Below are 15,591 nucleotides of genomic sequence, written 5' to 3' on the forward strand. Positions count from 1 at the left end.
CCAGTTTCCGGATGAGGGAACCGAGGCCCAGAGAAGTGACGTGAGTTGCCCAAAGTCACACAGCTGACAATGGGCAGAGCTGGGATTTGAACCCGTGACTTATGACTCCAAAGCCCGGGCTCTTTCCACAGAGCCACTCTGCTTCTCTGGTTATTATTATTATTATTATTATTATTATTATTATTATCATTATTATTATTAAGAATCATTATTATTCAGAATCATTATTATTCAGAATCATTGTTTGGAATCATTATTATTAATAATAATTATTATATAATTATATTGTAATATAATTATTATAATGATTAATAATGATAATAATAAGCGCTCAATATATACAAATGATTGACTGGCTGACATTCCCTGTCCACAACAAGTTACAGTTTAGAGGGGGAGGCAGAATGTGAATTTGAAACAGCGTGGCTCAGCGGGCTTGGGAGCCAGAGGTCATGGGTTCCAATCCCGGCTCCGCTACTTATCAGCTGTGTGACTTCGGGCAAGTCACTTCACTTAATAATAATAATAATAATGGCATTTATCAAGCATTTACTATGTACAAAGCACTCTTCTCTGTGCCTCGGTGACCTCATCTGGAAAATGGGGATTAAGACTGTGAACCCCGTGTGGGACAACCTGATCCCCTTGTAGGTCCCCCAATGCTCAGAACAGTGCTTGGCACATAGCGCTTAACAAATACCAAAGTTATTATTAGTGTTTAGTGTGACTTCGGGCAAGTCACTTCACATAATAATAATAATAATAATAATAATAATAATAATGGCATTTATCAAGCACTTACTATGTGCAAAGCGCTCTTCTCTGTGCCCCAGTGACCTCATCTGGAAAATGGGGATTAAGACTGTGAACCCCATGTGGGACAACCTGATCCCCTTGTAGATCCCCCAGTGCTTAGAACAGTGCTTGGCACATAGCGCTTAAGAAATACCAAAGTTATTATTAGTGTTTAGTGTGACTTCGGGCAAGTCACTTCACATAATAATAATAATAATAATAATAATAATAATAATAATGGCATTTATCAAGCACTTACTATGTGCAAAGCACTCTTCCCTGTGCCCCGGTGACCTCATCTGGAAAATGGGGATTAAGACTGTGAACGCCATGTGGGACAACCTGATCCCCTTGTAGATCCCCCAGTGCTCAGAACAGTGCTTGGCACATATAGTAAGCGCTTAACAAATACCAACATTATCATTATTGTGTATATTAATACAAATCAGTTATGGCTATGTACAAAAGTGCTGTGGGGCTTGAGGGTGGCGGGAGGTGAGGTGGATAAAGGGAGCGAGTTAAGGTGAGGCAGAAGGGAGTGGGAAAAGAAGAAAGGAAGGCCTCTTGGAGGAGGTGTGCCGGAGGAACATTATTCCGAACTCCTGTTGTTTCCGAGGTCTTTGGTGAGGCCCCTTGCCATCATCATCATCATCAATCGTATTTATTGAGCGCTTACTCTGTGCAGAGCACTGTTCTAAGCGCTTGGGAAGTACAAATTGGCAACATATAGAGACAGTCCCTACCCAACAGTGGGCTCACAGTCTAAAAGGGGGAGACAGAGAACAAAACCTAACATACTAACAAAATAAAATAAATAGAATAGATATGTACAAATAAAATAAATAGAGTGATAAATATGTACAAACATATATACATATAGACAGGTGCTGTGAGGAAGGGAAGGAGGTAAGATGGGGGGGATGGAGAGGGGGACGAGGGGGACTGGAAGGAAGGGGCTCATTCTGGGAAGGCCTCCTGGAGGAGGTGAGCTCTCAGCAGGGCCTTGAAGGGAGGAAGAGAGCGAGCTTGGCGGATGGGCAGAGGGATTGGGGGCATTCCAGGCCCCGGGGATGACGTGGGCCGGGGGTCGATGGCGGGACAGGCGAGAGCGAGGTACGGTGAGGAGATCAGCGGTGGAGGAGCGGAGTGTGCGGGCTGGGCTGGAGAAGGAGAGAAGGGAGGTGAGGTAGGAGGGGGCGAGGGGATGGATGGATGGACAGCCTTGAAGCCCAGGGGGAGGAGTTTCTTGCCAGCCCTCTGGTCTCCCTCTGCCAGGTGAAGAGGCCAGGAAGGTTTACGAGGACGCCCAGAAGATGCTCAAAGAGCTGATTGCTCAACGAAAACTCCGCGCCAGGGGCGTGGTTGGCTTCTGGCCGGCCCAGAGCGTCCAAGACGACATCCATCTGTTCTCGGAAGATGCGGAGCCCCGGACCGCCGAGCCCATAGCCACGTTTCACGGCTTAAGGCAGCAGGTGAGGCTCCGATTCCCTCTCCGAGATCATCATCGTCATCATCATCAATCGTATTTATTGAGCGCTTACTATGTGCAGAGCACTGTGCTAAGCACTTGGGAAGTCCAAATTGGCAACATCTAGAGACAGTCCCTACCCAACAGTGGGCTCACAGTCTAAAAGGGGGAGACAGAGAACAAAACCAAACATACTAACAAAATAAAATAAATAGAATAGATATGTACAGGTAAAATAAATAAATAAATAGAGTAATCAATCAATCAATCAATCGTATTGAGCGCTTACTATGTGCAGAGCACTGTACTAAGCGCTTGGGAAGTACAAATTGGCAACAAATAGAGACAGTCCCTACCCAACAGTGGGCTCACAGTCTAAAAGGGGGAGACAGAGAACAGAACCAAACATACTAACAAAATAAAATAAATATGTACAAACATATATCCATATATACAGGTGCTGTGGGGAAGGGAAGGAGGTAAGATGAGGGGATGGAGAGGGGGACGAGGGGGAGAGGAAGGAAGGGGTTTCAGTCTGGGAAGGCCTCCTGGAGGAGGTGAGCTCTCAGCAGGGCCGAGATCCCAGCCGACCCCCTCGGCTTGAGTTGGCTGAGTAATAATAATAATGACGATGGCATTTATTAAGCGCTTACTATGTGCAAAGCACCGTTCTAAGCGCTGGGGAGGTTACAATCAATCAATCAATCAATCGTATTTATTGATTGGATTATTGTAATTCTTGTAAATTATTGTAAATTAATTATTAAGATTATTGTAAGTTATTGATTTACAAGGTGATCAGGTTGTTAATATGTTTGGTTTTGTTCTCCGTCTCCCCCTTCTAGACTGTGAGCCCACTGTTGGGTCAGGACCGTCCGTATATGTTGCCAACTTGTACTTCCCAAGTGCTTAGTGCAGTGCTGTGCACACAGTAAGCGCTCAATAAATACCATTGAATGAATGAATGAATCAGGTTGTCCCACGGGGGGCTCCCAGTCTTCACCCCCATTTTCCAGATGAGGGAACTGAGGCCCAGACAAGTGAAGTGACTCGCCCAAAGTCACCCAGCTGACAATTGGGATTTGAACCTCTGACTCCAAAGCCCGGGCTCTTTCCGCTGAGCCACGCTGCCGCGGTGTCACCCGGGATGTGAAAAACCACAAACAAACGAAAACGGACTGGAAACGGCCGCTTCTCGGTCCCCGGCCCGGGAGGGGATGAGGAAGAGGACCGCGTTGGGGGGTGCTCCGTGGGCGTCGGGGAGGGATAGACTCCGAAAACAGCGGGGTGATCGGGACTCGACTCGGAGTTCGGGCCCGTAGCCGGGGCGGGTGTCGGGGGGTACGTCTGGGCGAGTGTGGGTGTCTGTGGGCACTTTGTGTCATTGGGATTTGTGTGGGCGGCATCCGTGGGCCCGGTGGATGGAAAACGAGCGAGATCATGCGTTCTAATCCCGGCCTGCTGCGTCACCTTGGGCAAGACACTTCCCGTCTCTGGGCCTCAGTCCTCAGCCTCTGAGGCCTTCCCAGACTGAGCCCCTTCCTTCCTCTCCCCCTCGTCCCCCTCTCCATCCCCCACTTCTTACCTCCTTCCCTTCCCCACAGCACCTGTATATATGGATATATGTTTGTACAGATTTATCACTCTATTTATTTATTTTACTTGTACATACCTATTCTATTTATTTGATTTTGTTAGTATGTTTGGTTTTGTTCTCTGTCTCCCCCTTTTAGCCCCTTCCTTCCTCTCCCCCTCGTCCCCCCTCCATCCCCCCCTTCTTACCTCCTTCCCTTCCCCACAGCACCTGTATATATGGATATATGTTTGTACATATTTATCACTCTACTTTACTTGTACATATCTATTCTATTTATTTTATTTTGTTAGTATGTTTGGTTTTATTCTCTGTCTCCCCCTTTTAGCCCCTTCCTTCCTCTCCCCCTCGTCCCCCTCTCCATCCCCCCATCTTACCTCCTTCCCTTCCCCACAGCACCTGTATATATGTATATATGTTTGTGCGTATTTATCACTCTATTTATTTATTTTACTTGTACATATCTATTCTATTTATTTTATTTTGTTAGTATGTTTGGTTTTGTTCTCTGTCTCCCCCTTTTAACCCCTTTCTTCCTCTCCCCCTCGTCTTCCTCTCCATCCCCCCCTTCTTACCTCCTTCCCTTCCCCACAGCACTTGTATATATGTTTGTACATATTCATCACTCTACTTATTTATTTATTTTACTTTTACTTATCTATTCTATTTATTTTATTTTGTTAGTATGTTTGGTTTTGTTCTCCGTCTCCCCCTTTTAGCCCCTTCCTTCCTCTCCCCCTCGTCCCCCTCTCCATCCCCCCCTTCTTACCTCCTTCCCTTCCCCACAGCACCTGTATATATGTATAGATGTTTGTACATATTTATCACTCTATTTATTTTACTTGTACATATCTATTCTATTTATTTTATTTTGTTAGTATGTTTGGTTTTGTTCTCTGTCTCCCCCTTTTAGACTGTGAGCCCACTGTTGGGTAGGGACTGTCTCTAGATGTTGCCAATTTGTACTTCCCAAGCGCTTAGTACAGTGCTCTGCACGTAGTAAGCTCTCAATAAATACGATTGATGATGATGGGGACGGAGACCGTGAGCCCCACGCGGGTCAGGGACTGCGTCCAACCCGATTTGCTTGGGTCCGCCCCGGGGCGTAGTGAGGTGCCTGACACCAAAAAGCGCTTTAAAATACCCACAATTATTATAAGTAGTAGTAGTATTATGGGCAGGGTTAGGTCACTATGTGTGGTTAGGAGCGTGGGCTGTGTCCGTCCATAGAGAACCAGCGTGGCTCAGTGGAAAGAGCCCGGGCTTTGGAGTCAGAGGTCACGGGTTCAAATCCCGGCTCCGCCACTCGTCAGCTGGGTGACTTTGGGCAAGTCACTTCACTTCTGCGCTCTTTCCCTTACTCTGTTTTACTTGTACATATTTACTCTCCTATTTATTTTGTTAATGGTGTGCATTTAGCTTTGATTTTGCTTGTTCTGACGACTTGACACCTGTCCACGTGTTTTGTTTTGTCGTCTGTTCCCCCCGTCAAGACTGTGAGCCCGTTGTTGGGTAGGGACCGTCTCTCTACGTTGCCGACTTGTACTTTCCAAGCGCTTAGTACAGTGCTCTGCACACAGTAAGCGCTCAATAAATACGATCCTTCTCTGTTTTACTTGTACATATTTACTCTCCTATTTATTTTGTTAACGATGCGCATTTAGCTTTAATTTTGCTTGTTCTGACGACTTGACACCTGTCCACGTGCTTTGTTTTGTCGTCTGTCCCCCCCCCTTCAAGACTGTGAGCCCGCTGTTGGGTAGGGACCGTCTCTCTACGTTGCCGACTTGTACTTTCCAAGCGCTTAGTACAGTGCTCTGCCCACAGTAAGCGCTCAATAAATACGATCCTTCTCTGTTTTACTTGTACATATTTACTCTCCTATTTATTTTGTTAATGATGCGCATTTAGCTTTGATTTTGTTTGTTCTGACGACTTGACACCTGTCCACGTGCTTTGTTTTGTCACCTGTCCCCCCCTTCAAGACTGTGAGCCCGCTGTTGGGTAGGGACCGTCTCTCTACGTTGCCGACTTGTACTTTCCAAGCGCTTAGTACAGTGCTCCGCACACAGTAAGCGCTCAATAAATACGATCCTTCTCTTCTCTGGGCCTCAGTCACCTCATCTGTAAAATGGGGATTAATCAATCAATCATATTGAGCGCTTACTGTGTGCAGAGCACTGTACTAAGCACTTGGAGCCCCCCCTCATGGGACAAGCTGATTGCTTTGTAACCTCCCCAGCGCTTAGAACAGTGCACATAGAAAGCGCTCAAAAAATGCTGTTATTATGATGATGTGTGGGTATCTCTGCCGCGCGTAGCACCGCAGCAGTTCAGTTCCCCAGTGAGTCTCCGTTGCCGGGGGGCCGTCGGCGTTTCCGCGGGCCGAGGCGGCGGTCTCGCCCTCCTGGGCAAGGCTGGTGGGGTCCCCCCCCGCCCGCAAGCCGGGACGGCTTCCCGGCGGCGACGTCTCACACGTGTCTCGTTGGCGATGCCCGATCGGAGGCGGAGAAGGATGCGGCCTCGCCCGACCCGTACTACTGCCTGTCCGACTTCGTGGCCCCGCTGGGCTCGGGCGTCCCCGACTACCTGGGCCTGTTTGCCGTGGCCTGCTTCGGCGTGGACGCGCTCTGCCGGGCCTTCGAGCAGCAGGGCGACGATTACAGCAGCATCCTGGCCAAGGCGCTGGGCGACCGGCTGGCGGAGGTATGGCGGGGGCGGCGGGCGGGCGGGCGGGGGGCCCGCGTCGGCCTCACTGGGATGTGTCCTCCTCCCGGCAGGCGTTCGCGGAGGAGCTCCACGAACGGGTCCGGCGGGAGTTCTGGGGCTACCGCCCGGAGGAGCGGCTGGCCGTGGGCGACCTGCGCCGCGTCCGCTACGAGGGCATCCGCCCGGCCCCCGGCTACCCGAGCCAGCCCGACCACACGGAGAAGATCACCATGTGGCGGCTGGCGGACGTCGCCGAGACCACGGGTGCGTCCGATCCCGCCCTGCCCTCCCCGCGGGGCGCGAGGAGAGGCGGCGAGGGGGCGGGCCGGGCTTTAGATCGGCGTTCCCGGTTGCTCGGTTGCGGCCCGAATCGGACGCGCCGCCCGTCCCCCGCTGTAACGGGGACGCCGGGGTGGTCCTGGCGACGGCCGTCACGCTCAGAAGCAGCGTGGCTCGGCGGAGAGAGCCCGGGCTTTGGAGTCAGAGGTCAGGGGTTCAAATCCCAGTTGTCAGCTGGGTGACTTTGGGCAAGTGGCTTCACTTCTCGGGGCCTCAGTTCCCCTCGTTTGGAAAACGGGGATCAAGACTGTGAGCACCCCCCGTGAGACAACCTCATCACCTTGTAACCTCCCCAGTGCTTAGAACAGTGCTTTGCACATAGGAAGTGCCTAATCAAAGAGCCCGGGCTTTGGAGTCAGAGGTCAGGGGTTCAAATCCCAACTGTCAGCTGGGTGATTTTGGGCAAGTGGCTTCACTTCTCGGGGCCTCAGTTCCCCTCGTTTGGAAAATGGGGATCAAGACTGTGAGCCCCCCCCGCGAGACAACCTGATCACCTTGTAACCTCCCCAGCGCTTAGAACAGTGCTTTGCACATAGGAAGTGCCTAATCAATCAATCAATCAATCAATCGTATTTATTGAGCGCTTACTGTGTGCAGAGCACTGGACTAAGCGCTTGGGAAGTACAAGTTGGCAACATATAGAGACAGTCCCTACCCAACAGTGGGCTCACGGTCTAAAAAAATAAATAATAATTAAAAATTAAAATAATAATAATTAATAAATGCCATCATTATTATTATTATTATTATTATTACAGTAGCACTCAAATATGATCAATAGAGCAATAAATATATCAAATATCAATAAATGATTGATGAACAATATCCACCTTGTATCCCCCCAGTGCTTAGAACAGTGCTTTGCACATAGTAAGCGCTTAACAAATACCATCATTATTATTATTATCCATTCATTCAGTCGTATTTATTGAGGGCTTCCTGTGTGCAGAGCACTGTACTAAGCACGCAGGAGAGTTCAGTACAGCACTAGAGAGACACACAATGAGTTCATTCATTCGATTGTAATTATTGAGCGCTTACTGCATGCAGAGCGCTGGACTAAGCGCTTGGAAAGTCCAAGTCGGCAACATTCATTCATTCAACTGTATTTATTGAGCGCTTACTGCGTGCAGAGCACTGGACTAAGCGCTTGGGAGGTCCAAGTCGGCAACATCTAGAGGCGGTCCCTACCCAGCGACGGGTTCACGGGCTAGAAGCGGGGAGACGGACAACAAAATAAAACTTGGAGACAGGTGTCAAAATCATCAGAACAAATAGAATTAAAGCTAGATGCGCATCGTTAACAAAATAAATGGAATAGTAAATAGGTACAAGTAAGATAAAGTAATAAATCTGTACAAATATATATACAGGTGCTGTGAGGAGGGGAAGGAGGTAGGGTGGGGGGATTCATTCATTCAATCGTATTTATTGAGCACCTACTGTGTGCAGAGCATTGGACTAAGCGCTTGGGAAGTCCAAGTTGGCAACATCTAGAGACGGTCCCTACCCAACAGCGGGCTCACAGTCTAGAAGGGGGAGACAGGCGTCAAGACATATTAACAAAAGAAAATAAATAGAATAATGGGGAGGAGGAGAGGAAAAAGGGGGCTCAGTGTGGGAAGGCCTCCTGGAGGAGGTGAGCTCTCGGTAGGGCTTTGAAGGGAGGAAGAGAGACGGTGGTCGTGGCACCCAAACCCCGTCCGCCCCCTGACTTTCCCATCACTGTAGACAGCACTCACCCTTCCCGTCTCACAATCCTTGGCCTCGTCCTCGACTTCTCTCACTCGTTCATTCATTCATTCTTTCAGTCGTATTTACGGAGCGCTTACTGTGTGCAGAGCACTGTACCAAGCGCTTATTCACCCACCCAGTCAATCTGTCCCTAAATCCTGTCAGTCGAACCTTCGCGACACGGCTGAAATCCGTCCGGCGGCTGTTGTGGCGGTGGGAATGATCAATCCGGGGCCTCAGCTTTGTTCCTTCTCCCCCCCCCCCGTTCCCCTTTCCCTCTCTCCAGGGATCGTGTTAACGGAGTCGCTCGCCATGGCGCCTGCTTCGGCGGTCTCTGGCCTCTACTTCTCCAGCGCTCAGTCCCGATATTTCGCCGTCGGAAAGGTTTACAAGGACCAGGTAATTTTCGAGAACCCGGGCCCTGCGGCTCCTAGGCCTGGGCTCTTCCCACTAGACGACGCTGCTTCTCCTGCCTTAAAGCGTTCCCGTTTTCCGACCTTTACCCGCGAGTTGAATTCCCCTCTTTTTAGTCGTTTTTGTTCCTCCACGACGCTGCTTCTCCTGCCTTAAAGCGTTCCCGTTTTCCAACCTTTACCCGCGAGTTGAATTCCCCTCTTTTTAGTCGTTTTTGTTCCTCCACGACGCTGCTTCTCCTGCCTTAAAGCGTTCCCGTTTTCCGACCTTTACCCGCGAGTTGAATTCCCCTCTTTTTAGTCGTTTTTGTTCCTCCACGACGCTGCTTCTCCTGCCTTAAAGCGTTCCCGTTTTCCGACCTTTACCCGCGAGTTGAATTCCCCTCTTTTTAGTCGTTTTTGTTCCTCCTCTACTCCAGTGGAAATATTGTATTAAGTTCGTGCTAAGCACTGTGCTAATGCTAGGGCAGGAACGTCATCCTCAGGTCAGACACGCGTGGCCTAGTGGAAAGAGCAAGAGCCTGGAAGCCAGAAGGTCACGGGTTCTAATTCCGGCTCCACCGCTCTCTGCCGCGAGTCGCTTCGCTTCTCTGTGCCTCAGTTACCTCGGCTGTAAAATGGGGGTGAGACCGCGAGCCCCACATGGGGCAGGGACCGGGTCCCCCCCTTGATTCGCCCGTGTCCACCCCAGCGTTAGTACAGTGCCTGGCACATAGTAAGCGCTTAACCACGGTGATTACGTAGTTCCTGACCCGCACAGGACTCCCGGGGTAAGAGGGAGGGCGAGCGGGGAGGTTCGCCTCGTTTTTCAGATGGGGAAACTGAGTCAGGCGGCTTGAACGAGGTCTCCCCGCAGGACCGGCGGCAGAGCCGAGAGTAGGACGTGGGTTTCCCACCCCCCGGCTTTGCGTTCTTCCCACGGCTCTCCCGAGCGTGGAGCCAATGCCCCCCAAAGTGGCGGCGAGCCCTCTGGCCGTCGTACTTGCCCCCCTTGCCCGGGCATCCTGGGCGCGACAGCGGTCCGAGCGCAGATTGGATTTCACGGGCGAGCGTCCCGTACCGTGGAGGAGGAGGAGGATGTCCCAGCGGAGGCCCCCGGCCACTTCCCGAGAGCCGGAGAGGGAACGGAAACCCCAGAGCCTCTTCAGATCGGGGTCGCCCCGTCGTCGGCTTCTGGTTCCCGCATCGCCATTCCAGTAGAGCGAGATCAATCAATCAATCAATCATATTTATTGAGCGCTTACTGTGTGCAGAGCACTGGACTAAGCGCTTGGGAAGTCCAAGTTGGCAACATATAGAGACAGTCCCTACCCAACAGTGGGCTCACAGTCTAGAAGGGGGAGACAGATAACAAAACCAAACATATTAACAAAAGAAAATAGAATAGATATGTACAAGTAAAATAGAGTAATAAATATGTACAAGCATATATACATATATACAGGTGCTGTGGGGAAGGGAAGGCGGTAAGGCGGGGGGATGGAGAGGGAGAGGGAGAGGAAGGAGGGGACTCAGTCTGGGAAGGCCTCCTGGAGGAGGTGAGCTCTCAGTAGGGCCTTGAAGGGAGATCCTGATGCTTTGCCCGAAAGGCCCCGTCCGTGCTTAATGAGGTGTTGAATGACTGACCGGGATAAGTCGGTCAATTGTGCTTATTCATTCAGTCGTATTTATTGAGCGCTTACTGTGTGCAGAGCACCATACTAAGCGCTTGGGAAGTCCAAGTCGGCAGCATGTAGAGACGGGCTCACAGTCTAGAAGTCTAATCAATCAATCAATCAATCGTATTTCCGATATTCGGGCCCGGGCTCTATCCACCAGGCCACGAGTATGTGACGTTTAGCGTTCGGTCGAGTATGTGATCTCTTCCAACCTCCCCGGGCAGGTCGAAGACTACGCCCGAAGGAAAAACCTCCCGGTGACCGAAGTGGAGAGGTGGCTCGGCCCCGTTCTGGGATACGACGTCGATTAGTCGGCCGTCTCGTCTCCTGCTCTCTCGAGGGCCTCGAAGAAGACGCCGCCGAGCCCCGGGGGTCTTTAAAATAATGTTTTCGGCTCAGCTCGCATCCCCTCTGGACCCTCTGGCAGAGCGAGAGCGAGCGGGGAAATGGTAGTAGCGGTAGAAAGTAACGCGCATGTCGCACTGGGCCGTAGAGTTGTATTCCCTCCCAGTAGGGTACCTGAGGAAGATGCGGGTTTTCTCCCGACTGGCTGGCCGTTTCGGCGTGGCGACCCGCCACTGGCTCGCCCCCGTAAAACCCCGCTGGGTCCGTTGCCTGAGTTGTGTGAACGAGGGGCGGAATTGCGAGGGAAGAAACAAGGCGCTTGGGCGATCACCTGCCGGAGGAGAACGCTTCAAAATCCCGTCTCCTGAAGGCGTTGACTCGGCAGCCCTGGTGATGGACCTCCTCGCCTGGGGAGAGTCATGGTAACGTGCGGTCTCCAAAAAACCTGATCGTTTCGGCGGCCCTGGGAGAATCGAAGAGCGGCGCGGTGACTCGGAAATCAAGAGATTCTGGTAGCGGCCCTGTCGCTCACGTCGCCGGCCATCTCGACCAGAAATCCTTCTTCCCTCGACCGTGATCCGTCGCCTAGCTGGTGGGGGTGGGCGGTGGGGAAAGATGAGAGCAGATCGCCGTGTACCGCAGGGTAGAGCATTAGGATGATGAATTAGCACGGCCTACCTCGGGAGGAAGTTAATCATCGAATGAAACGTAAATGGATTGCCGGGCGGTAGTAGGAAATGCCACTTCTTGAAAAATCGCAGGCGATTGAGCGATCAGTCCGGGCGCGAGGTTTTAGCTTTCGCGGACGTCGGTCAGGGGCCGGGGGCTTTAGCGGATTTCTCCATTCGCCGAAGCGCCGTCAGTGGGTCGCGGAGGGGCTCGCGTCTTCTCATTAAACTCAGGACACCGTCTTCCTGTCGTTCTTGCCGAGAACCGGGGCTTCGTCTTTTAGGCCGCGTCGCAGGAATCCCGTCTCGATGCCCCCGTTTTCTAGAAAGAAAATGAGCCCAGTGGTGTTTTTACACTGCCCTGTGTGGGGGGTAGAATTCGGCGTTATGTAAAGCCCGAAACCACCCGCCCTCTTCTCTTCTCGCGTGCCTGGGAAAGAAGAAATCTGCCCCAGAAACACGGGCGTCCAAGAGCGTGGTTTTGCGAGCTACGGTTTCTACCCGTCAGCCGCCTCTCACAAGCCTCTGCTGGGCTCTGCTCCCTTTTCCGTGGGAGAAGTGATTGGGGGGAAGGCGAAAGGGGGGTGTACTAGAGAAGGGCAGTCTTTCACCAGCCAGATCAGACGGGGGTTCCCGGACCATCGCGTGCTGTCGGAATAACTCGGTCTCCCACCCGTCCACGCCTCGGGCGGCCCGGTGGGCCTCGTCGCCGATTCCTCGGCAGTCTCGCAGAAATGGCTGGAACCGCTATTCTGGGCTCGTGAGAGGGTTGATACTGTCATTAGCTTCCTCCCACACTTCCCTCCTCTGAAAAGCCAAAGCAGGGGCTCCCCGAAGCGATCCTTCTCCTCATCTAGGAGCCGCGCCAGCAGACGGAAAAGGCGGTCGCCGACCAAGCCGGCGGCGGGTGGACGTTTCCCCGCCGGCGGCCGCGGTGCCGAAACCAGGCCGGCCGTCGCGGGAGAGATGGGAGAGACCCTCCTGTCGCGGGTCTCTTCGACGAGATGTGTCCGAGGGAGCGGGCTGTGGCCGGGAATTGCCTCACTGCTAGACGCTCCCCCCATCCTAGGACCAAACAATAATAGTAATTGTGATATAATAATAATTACGGTATTTGTTAAGCGCTTCTTACGCGCCAGGCACCGTACTAAGCGCTGAAGTGGATACCAGCAAATTGGGTTGGGCACAGTCCCTGCCCCACGTGGGGCTCACAGTCTCAATCCTCATTTTACGGATGAGGGAACTGAGGCACAGAGAAGTGACAGTGCCCACGGTCACCTGGCAGACTAGCATCAGAGATGGGATTAGAACCCATGACCCCTACGGTCGGCCACCTTGCCGTTGTTCCGGAAAAGAAGCAAGGATCTTGCCACTTGTCAGCTCTGTGACCTTGGGCGAGCCACTTAACTTCTCTGTGCCTCAGTTCTCTCATCTGTAAAATGGGGATGAAGACTGTGAGCCCCACCTGGGGCAACCTGATCACCTTGTATCCCCCCCAGCGCTTAGAACAGTGCTTGGCACATAGTAAGCGCTTAACAAATGCCATCATTATTATTAAGGATGGGATCCGGTGGGGGTCATAGGTCAGCCCCCAGGCTCCTGGGAATCCAGGGGACCTTGGCCATTGACTGTCCGTCCATTGTATTTATTGAGCACTTATCGGATGCAGTGCACTGTGTTAAGCACTTGGGAGAGTACAATATAACAGTCACATTCCCTGCCCACGTCAAGCTCACAGTCTTGATGTGGGGAGACAGGCATTAAGAGGAATAAATAAATGGCAGATATGGACATAAACGGTGTGGGGCTGGGGTGGGGGGATTCCTTCAATCATATTTATTGAGCACTTACTGTGTGCAGAGCACTGCACTAAGCGCTTGGGAAGTATAAGTTGGCAACATCTAGAGATGGTCCCTACCCAACAGCGGGCTCATTCATTCAATCGTACTTATTGAGCGCTTACTGTGTGCAGAGCACTGTACTAAGCGCTTGGGAAGTACGAGTTAGCAACATATAGAGACGGTCCCTACCCAACAGCGGGCTCACAGTCCAGAAGGGGGAAACAGACAACAAAACATGTTAACAAAATAAAATAAATAGAATAGTAAATATGTACAAGTAAAATAGAGTAATAAATCTGTACAAACATATATACGGGTGCTGTGGGGAGGGGAAGGAGGTAAGGTTGGGGGGATGGGGATGAGGGGGCTCAGTCTGGGAAGGCCTCCTGGAGGAGGTGAGCTCTCCTGGATGAATCAAGGGAGCAAGTTAGGATGATGCAGAAGGGAGTGCGAGTAGAGGAAAGGAGGGCACAGTCAGGGAAGGCCTCCTGGAGGAGATGGGCCGTGATCACAGGGTTGGTTTCCCCCGGTGTCGGCCTCCTCCCGAGATTCCGGGAAGCATTTGAGGATCATCATCATCATCATCATCAATCGTATTTATTGAGCGCTTACTGTGTGCAGAGCACTGTACTAAGCGCTTGGGAAGTACCAGTTGGCAACATCTAGAGACGGTCCCTGGATGGGCTCGGAGGTCAGCTTTGAAGCTACTGGGAAACCAGGGAACTCCAGCCTTTGGTCCAAGAGGAGGGAGGACCAGAAATCGTAGCGGGTGGGTCGCAACCTCTCTGGGCCTTGTCTATAAGATGGAGACAAGGTAATAATTATCACTGTGGTATTTGCTAAGCGCTCACTACGTGTCAAGTGCTGTACAAAGCCCTGGGATAGATACAAGATCATCAGGCCTGCGATAATAATAATAATAATGATGATGGCATTTATTAAGTGCTTACTATGTGCAAAGCACTGCTCTAAGCGCTGGGGAAGTCACAAGGTGATCAGGTTGTCCCACGGGGGGCTCACAGTCTTCATCTCCGTTTGACAGATGAGGTCACTGAGGCACAGAGAAGTGAAGTGAAATAATAATAAATAATAATAATGGCATTTGTTAAGCGCTTACTATGTGCCAAGCACTGTTCTAAGCGCTGGGCTGGTGGGGGGGGATCCAAGGTGATCAGGTTGTCCCACGTGGGGCTCACGGTCTTGAAGCCCCGTTTTCCAGATGAGGTCACTGAGGCCCAGAGAAGTGAAGTGACTTGCCCAGTGTCACACAGCAGACAGGTGGCGGAGCCGGGATTCGAACCCGTGACCTCTGACTCCAAAGCCCGGGCTCGTTTCACTGAGCCACACTGCGATCTCTCCATCTCTTAAGCTTTGGGTGGGACGAGGGAACGTGTCCAACCTATTATATAATAATAATAACGATGGCATTTAGTAAGTGCTTACTACGTGCAAAGCACTGTTCTAAACGCTGGGGAGGTTACAAGGTGATCAGGTTGTCCCATGGGGGGCTCACAGTCCTAATCCCCGTTTTAAAGATGAGGTCACTGAGACCCAGATAATAATAATAATAATAATAATGGCATTTATTAAGTGCTTACTATGTGCAGAGCACTGTTCTAAGCGCTGGGGAGGTTACAAGGTGATCAGGGTGTCCCATGTGGGGCTCACAGTCTTAATCCCCGTTTTACAGATGAGGTCACTGAGGCCCAGAGAATAATAATAATAATGATAATGATGGCATTTATTAAGCGCAGAGCACTGTTCTGAGCGCTTGGGAGGTTACAAGGTAATCAGGTTGTCCCATGGGGGGCTCACAGTCCTAATCCTCGTTTTAAAGATGAGGTCACTGAGGCCCAGAGAATAATAATAATAATGATGGCATTTATTAAGTGCTTACTATGTGCAGAGCACTGTTCTAAGCGCTCGGGAGGTTACAAGGTAATCAGGTTGTCCCATGTGGGGCTCACAGTCTTAATCCCCGTTTTACAGATGAGGTCACTGAGGCCCAGAGAATAATAATAATGATG

General features: G+C 51.2%; 1 protein-coding gene across 1 annotated transcript in view; it reads left to right on the plus strand.

Moving 5' to 3' along the window:
• MTR (5-methyltetrahydrofolate-homocysteine methyltransferase) overlaps nt 1-11,966 on the plus strand; it is a 68,709-nt gene extending 56,743 nt beyond the window's left edge. The window contains exons 29-33 of the mRNA XM_038761032.1: nt 2,071-2,267; nt 6,363-6,563; nt 6,638-6,830; nt 8,926-9,038; nt 10,935-11,966. Coding sequence (XP_038616960.1) covers nt 2,071-2,267; nt 6,363-6,563; nt 6,638-6,830; nt 8,926-9,038; nt 10,935-11,021 — 791 coding nt within the window. The 3' untranslated portion in view covers nt 11,022-11,966. The remainder of the gene's footprint in view (nt 1-2,070; nt 2,268-6,362; nt 6,564-6,637; nt 6,831-8,925; nt 9,039-10,934) is intronic.
• Nucleotides 11,967-15,591: the final 3,625 nt, after the last annotated feature.

The sequence above is a fragment of the Tachyglossus aculeatus genome, chromosome 19 (assembly GCF_015852505.1).
Source record: "Tachyglossus aculeatus isolate mTacAcu1 chromosome 19, mTacAcu1.pri, whole genome shotgun sequence".
NCBI lineage: Eukaryota > Metazoa > Chordata > Mammalia > Monotremata > Tachyglossidae > Tachyglossus > Tachyglossus aculeatus.